This window comes from Fulmarus glacialis, unplaced genomic scaffold (genome assembly GCF_000690835.1).
Source record: "Fulmarus glacialis isolate BGI_N327 unplaced genomic scaffold, ASM69083v1 scaffold33775, whole genome shotgun sequence".
NCBI classification, from domain to species: domain Eukaryota; kingdom Metazoa; phylum Chordata; class Aves; order Procellariiformes; family Procellariidae; genus Fulmarus; species Fulmarus glacialis.
Window position 1 is genome coordinate 6,855 of NW_009213012.1, and position 14,993 is coordinate 21,847.

Genomic DNA, 14,993 nt, shown 5'->3' on the forward strand with positions numbered 1-14,993 from the left:
ACCTGTACTTAGCCTGAAATTCTTACCTGCTACTTTCCAGGTTAGTAAGATTTAATCAAATGGTTAAATCCATGGAAACTTGAGCCAACTAGAAAAAGCTTCAGTACGTTTTAAGCACTGCAGCACTTTCTTCTTGTTTTAGAAACTATTAGTGACAGCTTGGAGGAACAGCTTATGAAAATTTGCTAATCATGTTTAAGTATTTTAAAATCTCCAAGCATCTCTCACTGAGTGGGGTTTTATTTTTGTATTGTAAGTTATGGATGATAACCAGCACAGTCCACAGCACAAGACACACATCCATACTGTAGAATAAAATGCTTAATACTGCCTGTTTCCTTATAGGTTTTTTTTGGAGCACTATGACACATAAAGAATTTAATCCTACATTACTTAGAAGCTAGGTGTAGTTGTAGCTCAATTTGGTGTAAAAAGCAATATATGATCACCATCTACTTCAATTATTTCATCTTCCTTCTTCTTGTAAACACTAGAACAAAAGGCCTTTGTATTCATTCTCAGTTTCTCTGCACAATTTTTTTTTTTTTTTAAAGACACTGGGAAGCATCATAAAGTAGCATATGAAGGCTAAGATACACAAAGTTACTTCAGTGCCACACTAGGACATTTTTCTCACGTGCACTTAAACAGCAACGTTCATTTGAATGGTGTCCAACAGAAGTATTTATTTTAAGACCCCTTTTTTCAGTAACTGAATTTAAGACATTGATTTTACAATGCCTGGTATAGAAGACATTCAGGAGTGTTCAATCTTACAGTATCACTCTAATTTTGTATGCCTATAGAAGACTTCTAGGTAAGTCCAAAACACATGTTGTAAAAAATATCAAGATGACAACGGAGCTTTACAGCTGTTAAGTCTGCCAGTAAGAAAAAATGGTTCCAGTACATCTGATAGGTTGAACATGTTTTCAAAGTTACCCCATGAATCTTTTAAGATTTTTTTTTAACTTAAAAAAAAACTGAGCTGTAGGAAAGTTCATTTAAAATAAGTGGAAAGACTTCACCTTGCACTGCAGTTAATGGATCTGGTCTCTAGAACTGTAAATCATACTTCGTATCTATTGAAATGAGAAAATAATTTGGGTTAGTACCAAACAACTTAGGATAAATTGTCTAGCCAGACACTACTGATGGGAGAAAGCCAGAGTTTGAACAGGTTCTGATTTAAGATACAGATAAGTGGATTTGCAATAATCTAATTAAGAGAATTCTCTCTCATCTCTTAAAATACTTCCCAGTTCTGTCTCTGTTATTGAGTTTTATTTCTCTATTACATGAAGGTAGTGTATCTTAACATATAAATACAGCCTTGATTTTTTTTTTCCTTCCTTCTCTCCCTCACCCTTTTTTTTTTTTTTTAAGGAGAGAAGCAAATCCAGTGCTAGAGTTCATAGCAACGTTAGCACAGGTCTTTTTGCTACTACCCCACCTGCAGCTATCATTCTAAGAAAACAGCAGTGAAGAATAATTAACATTTAGTACCATTTATGTCCACATGGGAGCGCTAAGCACGTACCATAAAAATGTCAATTTACAATGGTTTCAAGTATGTTAATAATTTCTGGCATTGGAATTACGCATCTGTAGCATGACCACGTAGCAGCACATTTCTTTAAATGCTCAAGTTAACCTTTTAAATCCAGGTTTAAATTTAGGTTAGGCATTTAAGAAAGCTTGTTTCATAAATGCAAAGCACCCAACAGCATCTAAGTCATACTGATATGCCAGGTGTACAAGTATGCCGTCTTTTTTTTTTTTTAAAAATGTCTGGGAAGTTCAACATGTAAATGCTTTTCAGTAGAGAGAAGGAGCATTTTATTTATAGTCACAGTACAGCTGCAGCTCATGTCACATCTGTAAGAAAGATTATTATTGTAACTCCAGGAAAAAATAATTACAATGACATACTGCAAAACACTGGGCATATACAGCCCAAATAAGCCTACAATCAAGTGATCAGTACATTAAATGAAGTCTAAGTTTCTCCTGTTCTTTTTACCCACTGCAATCCTTTTTCCTCTTAGGATGAAACCATGTTTTCAGCTTCATAGTATTTATATACAATGATCACTCAGTTCTTAAAATCAATAATTTTTATGTACCAGCTGTGGTTTGTGTTGGATAAATTACTGTAGCAGTAAGCACTAGCATATACCATTACTTACCCCATTTTATCACCTTGCCTAAGGAGTCTTCAAATACATCTATACCATCCAAGTTTGCAAAAGAAATTTAAAGCTATTGAGATAGTAGAGAAGTGGGGGTTTCTGCTAATTAAACACACACAGCATCTTGAGGCTTTGATAGAATGGAAAAAAATTAAGCACTTAAGGGAGGTCCGAGCCAGAACAGGAATCAAGTATTTTGAGCTAAGGCTGCCATTTAAACCTTCCTTTTGTATTACAATAGAAGGTTCTATCAAATTCAGCAGTAGAACGAAAAGCTCACTCTGCCCGACAAAAGCGTAATCTTTACTTGGTTCTATTTCATCACTTCCATATTTTTTCTTCCAGAAATAGGAATAAGTGTAAAAAACCCAAACACCTCATCCTGCATGAAGAAATCCTACTTTGCCAATATATTACAGAAATCCCACTGAGACATGGTGGTGGTTATACAGAAAAATAGCCATCTAGACTATGAAAGTATTTATTATTCAGCCACCAGATGAAAATCACTGTTTAAGCTCCTTACTGGAATGCTTTTCATCATGTTATTTTCAAGGCATGGTTACCAGTAATGAAATTCATTCACGATTTCTAAAAGATAGTATTACTACAAGTGGCTTAACATGACTGTATTTAAGATATCACAAAGCTTGGAATTCAGCTTTAAAAAAATATTATGCTCTATGAAGTAGTATTGATATAACGAGTATCTTGGGAGATTTACAGACTGACATCGAACAGATTCATTTATATGATGCAGAAAAAGGGACTTTCATATAAGTGTTTTGATACTGGCTTTTTAGCTGCTCAAGGTCTGCCAGGAGCAAGCAAATGAAAACATAGGTATGCCCATACACACAAAACTTCCAGGGGCATGTTATAAGATTCTAAGCAGCTTATTTTAAATAACAAAACCAAACATCAGAATTTCTTTCTTAGCTAAGTTTTACCAAGATATATTGTAAGGAACACTGTTTATTGTATTACTTTGATAACGCACAAAAATATTTGAAATGCACATTAATAATATTCTCATGTACAACTCATAGCAATTGATCCCCTTAAATGAAAAAAAAAATAGTGTATTTGAATACTCTGTATTGCATTTTATAACTTTAAATGGACTTTTTAAAAACAAGCTGTCATTATTTAAACTGTGTTCACACTTGTCACTCAGTTCAAGACATTCTTAAAATAAGCATCTCCTTTATATTAGTATCACTTCAACACTAAATGCAGTTTTATCTTTGCTATCAGTTTTACTGAAGATTTGAAAATAAAATTGAGTTAACTGCAGAAATTAATACAGAACATAAATGGTTAAACATGGTATGCTAATTTTCTACTTTGTTTTCCCAACAATACAAAACAATAAAAACCAACAAGAACCAGGTAGTTGTTAATTTGTGGCTTTGTTACATGTTTGCCATGGTAATTTCCCACATTCTCAGCCAACTTGCTTACATAGCCATTTTAGTTGGACTGAAACCCTGGAAAAAAACCAGGAATCTGTATGTGAGTTCTACCACAGCATCATTTAATATGAAATGGTTTTAGGCAATAATTGAAGAAATGCTACTGTTGTAGGTATTCACCTTGGCACTTTTTTGGTTTTTTAAAGTCACTCACAGAAGCATGTGCCAACAAGTAAAAAAGAAATTCAATGCAGAACTACGGCTCCCAAGCAAACTTGCTACATAGTTTCAGCTAGAGATAGCTACTAAAATTAAAAAGTTTATTTTAAATATAGCCCTATTTTGGACCTGGCCTTGCATTCCTCAAGCAGATGAGATCTGTAGGGCTTTTGCCTGAATTAAGAACTCTATAATCACTCTTTAGTTTAATACGTGTTTAACTACACAGCAGTGTGTGCTTTTGTGTGTATATGCATGTACATACACTGATAGGCACTGTACAGCTATATACCCAAGGCCAAACTGCAATTAAAGATTTATACTTTGAAACTGTGTCCTTTTTTAAAAACAAAATTTTAGGTTCCTTGAGCTCTGATGTTAGCAGCTATTCCTAATTTGCAAAGTCATCAGGTAGCACAACAGTTTAAATATAAAATTACTAATAAAAATGTAAAAATTGGTATATGGTAGAATATACGGGAGATAATGGTGGTAAGTAGTATTTTAGGGTCATAAGATATTCATACCCTCAGAGTGTAAAAAAAGTCAAGACTCGCTTCCAGCTGTACCAGTCACGCAAAGGCCTTACCTTCATTAGCAAGAATAATGCAACAAACCACTTCCCACAATTGTGTTATTTTTTTATATACCTCGATACGCCGGTATCGTGCCTTTACATTTTAGCATGTTTTTGCCCTTACGCACTCCAGAACTCTGAAGATGAGATTTTTGGGTGCTTCTGTGGATGAGTGATAGTTAGTAACAAAAGTGTTAATGTGGTCTTTGGCACCTCTATCTCATTAGTAAAGCGAAGTCCTGCTCCATTTTTTTCTTTAATAAAAAAATCCCATCAGTGGTGCATTCTACTAGCACTGAAGAGTAGAATAGGTCTGTACAGCCTTATGATAGGAAAACATGTGAAATGGCAACATGTGTGTCTACAATTGTCTTTCCAATCAATTGCACAGAAGCTTGGTCCACTTCTTCAGTTACAGTGTAGTCCTCTTAAGAACTTTGGTTACAGCATTAATGTTTTGGTAAAACAAAACAAAACAACAACAAAAAAAAAACCACAGAGCAGATGCTTTCCTTCTTTTCTTCAGGTAGATTTTTCATTGTCCTCTCCCGTCTTCTGAACCCGTGAATACTTTTTGCATGAAGATTTGAAGCAGCTGGGAGGCCAAGATATTGGCCAGGAAAAGCTGCAAGGAACAGAGCCTTGCACATTCTTCTCAAAGAAATAAAATATTGGATACCACCATGCTCGAGAGAGAAAGTTTGTCTGCGAAGAAACCTTTAAAGTCTGTATTGGCACAAATAAGTGAAGAGGAAAAGGAAACAGACCATCAGTTTAAAGCATTATAATCAATTATGTTGAGTCAAGACAACTACAACAGACAATACATTTGCATGCATTTCTGCAAAGACAAGATGCATTTAGCCTAGAAAAAACAGAGTATTGAGATAGCATATACATCATAGTCCAAATGTATACTATAAACTAAACATCTAACACAAACAGATGCTTTGTTGCTGTACAAAATTTAGGGAGACAAAACACTCGGGTCATTCTGAATGTTAGTCCTTTCAGGCATGTCATGTTTCCATTGAAGGCTAATAGTTGAAAACTAGATTGAAATGGCTTGAGAGCTATGCTCCTACTTGAAAGTGTTCATTTCTTAGAAATGTACTGCTAGTGACATTTACAGAAGAGCTGTCACTAGAATTTTAGGATGGTTTAGGTAGTTTAGGTTGGTCAGAAATTTTATTACTAAACTACCATTTACTCACAAGCTTAGACAAACAAGGGCTATTCTATACATCTACTACAGCAACAAGACCTTGAAGTTCAAAAAAGATGTTTTTAAGCCAAAATATCAGGAATTTTAAAAATAACTTTATAAAAAATAAATTTTGAAATAACTTAACAGGCACAGATCAAAAAAGAACATCTTAATCTATTAAATATTTACTTAAACCACAGTAAAGTGAAACTCCTTGCCCAATTTGTTTAAACTTCAATATGGCACCTCTACTTTTATTTCGAAATTAAGAACTAATTGTGACCTTTGAGCAGTATTAACAAATGCAGGCTATACATTGATTCTAGAAGGTATTTGCCACTCACCTTTTCATTAGCCATTGAGTGGTACCACCAGAAAAGCCGTGTAGTGATATAGTAAGCAATGATGACGTCTATGGTATAGTGTTCATGAGCAACAAGGATACAAATTATGCCAGCAGCACTCATTAGCCAGCAGATTAAGTGATACCACCAGAAATGACGTGGTGAATCTGTGAAATAGGGAGGTGATGGAAAAAACACACACAAAAAAGCCATATACATTATTATAGTGATCCACAAAGGGAAGGGGAAAGAAAAAAGATTAAGGCTACTAAATTTTAAAACATAATTCATTTATACCACACTGGTATAAGAACCCTGTTTTGACACAGAAAACAAGACTAAAGAATTATGCAAATTTACTGAGGTGTTCTTACTTTGTAAAATGAACCCAAGATGAGCTTGCAGTTAGAGATAGACAGCACTGTCACCATTTTCTAGTCAAATTAAGTAAGTTTTCCAGTTAAATCACTTCTAGGGTATGGGGTGCAGGGGAAGAGACAGAATTGAGGCAAGACATACACTTTGATTATTTTACTTGTGTGTATTTCATCTCTGCTCTTTTTACAGTGTATGCTCAAGTAAACTTACACTCAAGTAAAATGTCTAGAATTGATATAACCTGAGCAGAGATCACAGATTAAACAGGAAAAGACACTCTTATTTTAATTCCTAGGTTTTAACTACTTTGCATGAAACCTCTGTTCTGTGAAACAGAATACACTGTACAGGGAAGTACAGTATGTGAATTCATACCCTTTCATTAAAGATTAACGAATGGGAGTGAAGCTATTCTTCAAAATGCATTTAAGCCACTTCAGCGGAAAAGTTCCCTTGCCCTTCTTTCCCCACTGAAAAATGCCTTGGGTGTCAGAATGACCATTCATAACTTCTGACAGGCTAATGGGCTTCATTTCACTCGCAGTGGGAGGTTTTGGCACCCCTTGTCTTGTGCAGCAATGGTCAGCCTTTACTTTCACACAATACCAGCAGAAAAGCTACTGATCTCAACAAGCCTACCCGGTAGTAGTTTGAGAGGCCTATGCAAAATAGTTACTGTAGGAGGACTTAAATTTTGGTGCAAGTGTCAAAACAGTATATTCTCTTAACTCTCCCCAAAACACTGCAAACAAATCTGTATCTACTGATTTAAAATAAATAAATAAATAAATAAGGAGACAAGTCATCTAAAGAAGTTGATGAAAACAGCACCAAACAAGACACACATACCAACCCTAAAAATGTAAATAACTATTCTGGGCAAAAAAGCTGGAGTGCAGGGGAATAAGAAGAAGCAAAGGATGAAAGGAAGAGAAGAGCAGAGCAAAAAATCCACTAAGCCAGAAATAATAAAAACCTCAGAATGCATCCTGTACTGAAGACGTGTCATCAAAAGAGCAGAAAAGAATACCATAAGCAGCCTCTAATTCAGAGCAATTATAGGGCTTGAGACCTTGCTCAGATAGCATTTTGCTAATTATATGGCAGGCAGAAGAAGGAAGGCTATGCATTTCTCAGCACAACTCCACTGAAATATATGCCTAACAATTACGCAGCAGTCAAAGGGTTTATTACAAGAATTTGTACAATACTATTCCTCCAACCCCTTATGATAAAAGTACATGAGTTATACTAGCCCCAAAAGTATTGGGTTATCTGCATCTTTCCTGGTACTAAAGATATTAAAGAGTATGCGACCAGCATTAAACTGCAATAACATACACAAAACAAGGCAAACAACAAATCTATTATTAGGCTATTCTATTATTAGGCTATTTTCCTGAATACTCTTCTGGTAATTTTGGTAAGTTACACACGCCATTCCCCCAGTAACATGAAGGACCTAGGCCTAAGAATCAACAGACTATAATCAGCATCTTAAATCACTGTTTGAAGAAGAATGTCTCGCATCCACAGATTTGAAGTTCGTCATATTAAACAGGCGTTTTTATATCGTGTTTTTTGCTTAAGGCAGAATCTACCACTGCAACACTTCCTTCCTTCAACATTTTAATAAAAGGAAGGCATTCAACTGATGCTGGCTAGTCTTATTTTTGTTTCAGTGAGAATTACACATTCCCATGAGCCAAGCTAGCATTTGCGTAGTTTGGGACACAACAGTAGGAGAGAAGATTCCAATTCCAAACCTGTGAACTGGAAAGGGAACTCCCCACTACGCATTCATGACTAGCCAGGTTCCCAGGGTAGAAGCATTGCTTACCATATATCAGATTTAGAAGTTGGTGCTCCATTCTCCAAAGCTTCAATCGATGCTGTGTGTGCAGCACAGATAGATTTTCCCCCCATGCCCCATAGCAATATAAAGCAAAGGGGGAAACCATAGCCCCAACTATATCTTCTGTGTGCTTGCCAAATTCTTATCAACTTCAAGAGGCATAAGTAGGAGACTCTAGCAGAAGACATCCAAGGAGCATGAATCAACTTTCCATTGTTTGGAGTAACTGATGTACAGCACACTTAAAAGAAAGAACATTGCTTCTGGATATAATACAAGTGTGCAATGGCGCTGTGCTCAAGCCACAAAAATTCCTTAACATCGAAGGTGTATCGGCCAACCTGCACAGAGCTACCTGCATAATTAACTACAGTATGTTTTACCCAAAATTTGAATAACCTGTCAATGAATAATGAAAAGCTAGCTTGCTTCAATCAACCAGTAAACACTCTATATAAAGATAAAAATGACATGTCTAGTCACATTAAGCCCCTAATTAAAGCCCACACCACTTTTACTACACCCATGTTCCATTTTCGCTCAGCAATTGAACTCATGTTTTGTATTTCAAACCCATACACGTACAGTCTGTGTACAGCAGACTAGTAACTTTTGGAGGGCAATAGTTTTTACATGCACTTTTATCATGTGTTTTCCCAGTACAACAGATTTGAACAAGAAAAGTGCATTTAAATACCATCACTTACACTCTTTGATGAACAGGTAGATCAGTGTTAATACCACAGTGTGACCACTGAACAGGAAGTCTCCGCATAGGATGTGTGATCCAGTTATGGATAGACCACCACCAGAAATCAGTCGCAGGATCCTCTGAACCTTTGCCTGAGAATCTCCATTCAACTAGAACACCAGAAAAAAAGTACAAAAATAGTTCAAGATACACCATAACTGACTTGAGTAAACTTCTTGCCCAAACATATGTGGAGAGATAGGGAGAAAAGGACACAAATTATCTTAATTTTCTTTGGCTTTCTTTCACATATTCTTAAACAAATAAGCATGCATATCAAAGTTGACAGGTGCTAAAGATCAGCTTGATAAGACTAGCATTCTGTCTATGCTTTCCCAGGCTATTTTAAAATATGCATTGTATGAGAATGAGATGCAGAATATACTGGAAAGGTAAACACTAAAAATTTGTAAGGTCAAGTATCTCATGATAGCCATTGACGGAATGGATAAAACCCATTCAAAACCAGTTCCAATACAGTACAACGTTGCATGTTGCTTCTGGCATTCTGTTCAGAGCCAAGCAATGTTTCTACAGAACAAAACCCTCAAACTCGCTTAATTTTAGGTATGATTACAAACTCAGTCAGGACTGACTTGGATTTAGAGGATTTATTTTTTTTAAACTTGCACTAGGATCAGCTTTTGATTTCTCATCGATACTAGGCAAACACTCAGTTTCACCTAGCTGTTTAAAGATTAACTCCAGAAGAAAACACCAAACAAGATAAAGGGGTAACTGAGTTTTTCATAATCAGAAAAATATTCACATGGGACAAAAAAAAGAAATCCAGAAGAGCGATCAAGTTTTTCCAGAGTTCAAGTAATTCATCCTGTTTTAATGCTAGCAAAATGCACTTTCAGCAGAGACATTTAAGTTTTCCTTTGTTTAGCCCTTCCCATTCCTTAATACACAGTCTGCTACACACAAAGTCATTCCCCAAGCTACTAGAACAAAACAGTTGAGTCTTTACTATACTGGTACGTAAATAAAACTTTTTCAAATAGATACTGATTCATAAGAAAAGTAGTTCATCCACTATGTTCCTAAGTTGTCCCAACATGAAAGAACAAGACTGAACAGACATGATGCTGTACCTCAAGACCGATGAGATCCTACACAAGAAGTGACAAATTTATCCCCCAAGTTAATTGGCAATATTTTTAGGTTTCAAAATGCTTATCTTCTCAGTGCACAACCAAACTGTTTCTTGTTCTCTCAAGTGCACTGTTCTTTCAGTGCAGCCAACAGGATATAATTTGTTCCAAGGCAATTATATGCCTACAACTTTTCATTAGTAACCTAAGATGGCAGTTAACAGAATTCCTTTGTGTCACCACCTAACTACACTGCCACGATATTTCTACAAGAATATTTTAAAAACTTTACCATGTACATGTTTTTATATGTATCAGCTCATTTAAATAGCTGAACTTGTTTTAGTCACATTTATATACTTTTTGCAGGTTGGAAGCAGGGACAGGCAGCTGACTTCAGGTATTGCAACAGCTCTTGATAAAATAGTGTGAGAAAAAGGACAAAGCATATAACAACATTGGTTTTTTTTAAAGCATACTGCAACACAAGCTTGTGTATGAGCCTATGAATTACAATATTGACCTTAGGTATCCCACCATGTATGAAAAAATCTTGGTGCAGTATTAGAGCTATTAGCTTGAGCCTCAGAAGCAAGTTCAGTAATTTGGTAGCAGCACTATTTCAACATAGGTACTCTCCTTTAAAGCATCTTAACTGCAGCAACGGCTTGAGGCTCTTTCTGTATCACACAACTTTTGGTTTATCACTATCTATGTTTCTGAAGACATCAACTGAAAGTAATTTGTGTTATTTAATAACACCTGGAACATTATCTTCTATTTGCTGTAATGAGCCATAAGGACTCAGGCAGAGACTAAGGCAAGAATTAGGGAGCAAAGGCTCTTACCTTTGGTGCACACTGAAAATGCATTCCAGGCACAGGTAAGGTGGTAACGTACATAGTAATACAGCGGTACAGATACAAAGTTCCTATTATAAAAAAGAACCTGCGTCCCACTATTGATCTGAAAGTAAGGGAAAGGGAGAAAAAGATTGAGTACAAAGTTCACACACAGGATATACATATAACAGTTATGGAGCTCTTGCTTTACTATATAGCTAAGTCCGTAGAATTAAAGAGCAGCTCCACTCCCTGCTCTTCACCACGCACTTCTCTAAATCAAATACTAAAAAGTCTTTCTTCAGGTTTTAGTCTTGCTAGCTCATAATAGAACATAACTACCACAAAGCTCCCACCAAAGCTATCTAATCAATTTAATGTTGCCTCAGTCTAACTTAGGTGTGCAGTCAGGCACAGTTTTCCTCGACTCAGTGACCTTCTCTTTAGTCCCATATTATAACCACCTACTTGATTTAAATATGTATAGTTTAAGCAAATGAAGATAAAGGAAAAAGCTTCTAGTCTAGCTGTAGAGGACAGTGGGTTCCTCCTCAAATTTGTATGAGATTTTTTACATCATCATGATTTCCTGTGTTTAAACATCACCATGTCAGTAAACACACTTTGAAAACCCCAATCCCAGAATAAATTTGACTAGTGCAATATAGGTGTCAGAAATTCAGATTTAAAAAACATTATTCAGTAAGCAGGAGAAACCGTGTTTCCGTACCCAGCATGGACACTGGAACATTTTCTAAGGAAGTCATCCCTTTGTCACTTTCCTGCCAACCCTATTCTACAATATTGCTACAGATGCTACCACAAGATTTCTTCTACCCAAAGTAAACAAGGGAAACCAACGTTCTGAAAACATATAGCAGAGAAAAAAAAAAATACAGCTACTTACTTGTATCTAAGAAACAACCACTGGAATATCCATAATCCCACTAGTATCATTCCATTTATTTCTGATACAGAAAAAGCCCATTTCACACGATCAATGTAATCAAAAAATTTGTCAGGCAAGGGAGGGCTTAGCTCCTTTGGAGGTACTCTCTCATGGACCACAGTGATCATGACAGTTGTTAGAATCAAGTTGAAGAGAGCGTAGACAAAGGCAATGCCTGTTTTCCACCATTCCAGAGGAAATTTGTTCCTAGACTCAGCAGGCATAGCAATCTGGATGTAATCAGGATATTTCTTTGCTGTTTTTCGCAAGCCATTAGACAAGCCCTTTGATTTGCTAGTGCCATTTTTGTTCTCTTCATTGACTGAGAGAGTAGGTCTTGAGTAGCCATTAGAAGGGTCATTGTTTTGACCCTCCATATGCTCTTCAAGCTTTGCTGTCTCAATGGTATTCATTCCAGAGATGTATGGCCAAATCAGGTTTATCAGTGACCAATTTCTGGGCTCTCTAAAGTCTGTTATTCCTCAAAGTCCAACGTTCTTGTTCCTAGATGATTTTTGATTTCTGTGAAACTCTAAAAAGTGTCCATTGTGCTTTCACTATTCAGATACTGTAAAGCAAGTCGTGAAGACGAATCTTTCTTTCCTCTAGAGCTGTATCATCTGCAAAAAAACCAAAACAGATACTGAGAACCTTCAGAACTAGCAACATGACACTGAACAAGTATCTTAAAAATGCTTATTCTAAGTTCCATCAAAGTCTACTTACATATACAGTCAAAAGGCAAACTAGAGACAGGTGGTTACTGTGAAATAATTCAAGCCAGTTCCTACTGAGTAACTTGATAAATCTCTGATCAGTTTAGGAGCTAGTAGTAATTTAGGATTATTTTTTTTTTTTAAAAGGACAAGATCCACAGACTTTAATGATCATGACAGCACTTACTTTATCAGTTGTCAGAATCAAGACTAATCCATGTTTGCAGCAATATTGAATTTTATTACTTAGGGACATTCCATACAAAGTATCTCCTTTTTGATCCTAGGGTTGCTATAGATTAACATGGTTTGTCCTCACAAATCAGGTAGTCCAGGTGATAGGACAGAAAACAGAAGGGCACTACAGGATTTGATTTTGTAAGGCATAAAGTAATTTAGATTCATCTAGGAAGTCTATTCAGTAGATAGCTCCATTTTCTTAGATCTAAATGAGTATTTCAACCAAAACAGTAAAAAAAAAATGTGTCTACATAGCTACTGTAGTACCCACTAAATAATGTCTGAAATTTCAGAGAACTGAGAAATATACCTCTGGATTAGATTCTTAGTTATAGTAACCTATATGTAGAGCAGACTACAAATGGATCTGTGTTTGGCCTTTAATTACTTAAAAGTATGCCTAAGTAGATTTTTTTTAAAAGGAATAAATAGCAAGATTCATTATCACACAGGATTTATTTCAGGCTGCATTTGTCAGTTCAGTAAAATCTCATTAGATAAAAAAATCAGGTAAGTGCATATGTTTTATAGCATTTTCTACAAAGGGAAAAGAACACAGTTCACCTCTACAGAACTGATATTGCTCTAGTCGAAACAAAAGTCATTTTTTCCCCCCATCTTTAAAGTTCTGTGAAACCACGTATCCTAGTTGTGATGTACCTATTTTTATTACTCTGTTCAGCTCCTGGCAAAAGTAGTTTGGGGAGTTGGACCTTTAAAGGTCCCTTCCAACCCAAGCTATTCTAACTATTCTATGATTATCATGTACAAAGTGTTCACTATCTACCAGCAAATTATAATTATCTCTTTTCTTTAATTGTTCCTCTAAGAGAAGTTCAACACTACCACCACCTCAAGTCTCTGCATGCCAACACAGGCTGCCACAGTTTGCCATGCTATATGTACAATTAAGTCATCATGATGAAAACTAGAGGTGCCGGTCTCCCTAACCATACATCACAGAACATGGCTTAACAGAAAACAACATGCTTAGGAAAAACCTGCCCAGTAACTGATCTCTTGATAGCAAGGACAATCTAAAACCAATACAGCCTGGAAAGTCAGGTGTTTGTGTTTTGGTCCCTCCCACACACACAGAGAAGATATTTAACATGATCAGCATGTAAATCCCACTGATTTCCTAGCTGCTGCTCTTACTGCTGAAAGAGAGAAGAGGTAAAGGTTCAAATCACAAATATGTGAGATTCATACAAATAATACTGAAATAGTCAAGAAGCATTTCTAAATTAACCTCTCAGCAGTGTTTCTGAAACCCACTGTCATTGGTTGACCTTTTCTAAATCCCTAATCAATTAGTGTATGAAAACTGAAACACACACACACACACCACCCAAACAACAACTCTCCACCCCCCAAAAAAAACACCCAAGGAAAGAAGTGGAGGTTTCAGATGCTTTTTCTCCCTCTTACTAATCAGACCATAAACTCTGCTTCACTAAGAGAAGGGGATGTTTAACCCAGCAGCCAGGCCAACGACCTCTCTGATGCTTCCTACAACCAAGAATATTCTTTTAGAGCAGCTGCAAAAGTAACAGCCTTACTTAAAACTGTAGTAGAACAACATTTCAACTTTCACGAGTCCTTTTCTTAACACACACATTCTTCTATTCCCTCTGTGTACTAAAGATAAGCATACGACAGAACGCTTAAGTGACAGTATAGAAAAGTATCTGAACCTGTCTAATTGCTTAAGTTTTGGAACACAAGTCTACCTAGCACTCACCTACTAAGTCAAGACCCTTCTTCTCAACACCATGTTATACATAGCAGTCACTGATGTAGAGATCAGCAGTTAAAACTTGATATATTTTATATCCTGCACAGTTGAAACATTTTTAGAACTATGCATTTACTGAAGAACAGAGCATCACAGTAAGTAGCAACCTTAGTTATTTCCTTCTCTTCCCCACAAATACCTAAGGAAGGCCTTTTTTTTTTTGGATATTTAATGACATCCAAGTAAGCCTTAAAGATGAAAAAGCATTTGAACTACAGACGAACAATAACCTAACAACCTAAAAGCAGAGTGGCACTCAGGTTTTTATATTAACTTATTAAGCAAAGCAATTATACCTACAGCTTTGCAGCAAAAAGTTGTGTTCCTTCCTGGTACTTCTAAATGGATTATAAAAGGCATATTGATCTACCATTTCTGATGGCTCATCAAGATTATTTCAAGTAGAGTGCATA

The 14,993-nt window shown here is 36.1% G+C and overlaps 1 protein-coding gene across 1 annotated transcript; it reads right to left on the minus strand.

The window, feature by feature from the left end:
• Window positions 1-4,925: 4,925 nt before the first annotated feature.
• SGMS2 (sphingomyelin synthase 2) lies at window positions 4,926-12,239 on the minus strand. Its single transcript, XM_009578062.1, has 5 exons — window positions 11,785-12,239; window positions 10,884-11,001; window positions 8,895-9,048; window positions 5,955-6,121; window positions 4,926-5,129 (listed from the first exon to the last, which is right to left on the minus strand). The coding sequence occupies exons 1-5, from the start codon at window positions 12,237-12,239 to the stop codon at window positions 4,926-4,928; spliced, it is 1,098 nt and encodes a 365-aa protein (XP_009576357.1).
• Window positions 12,240-14,993: the final 2,754 nt, after the last annotated feature.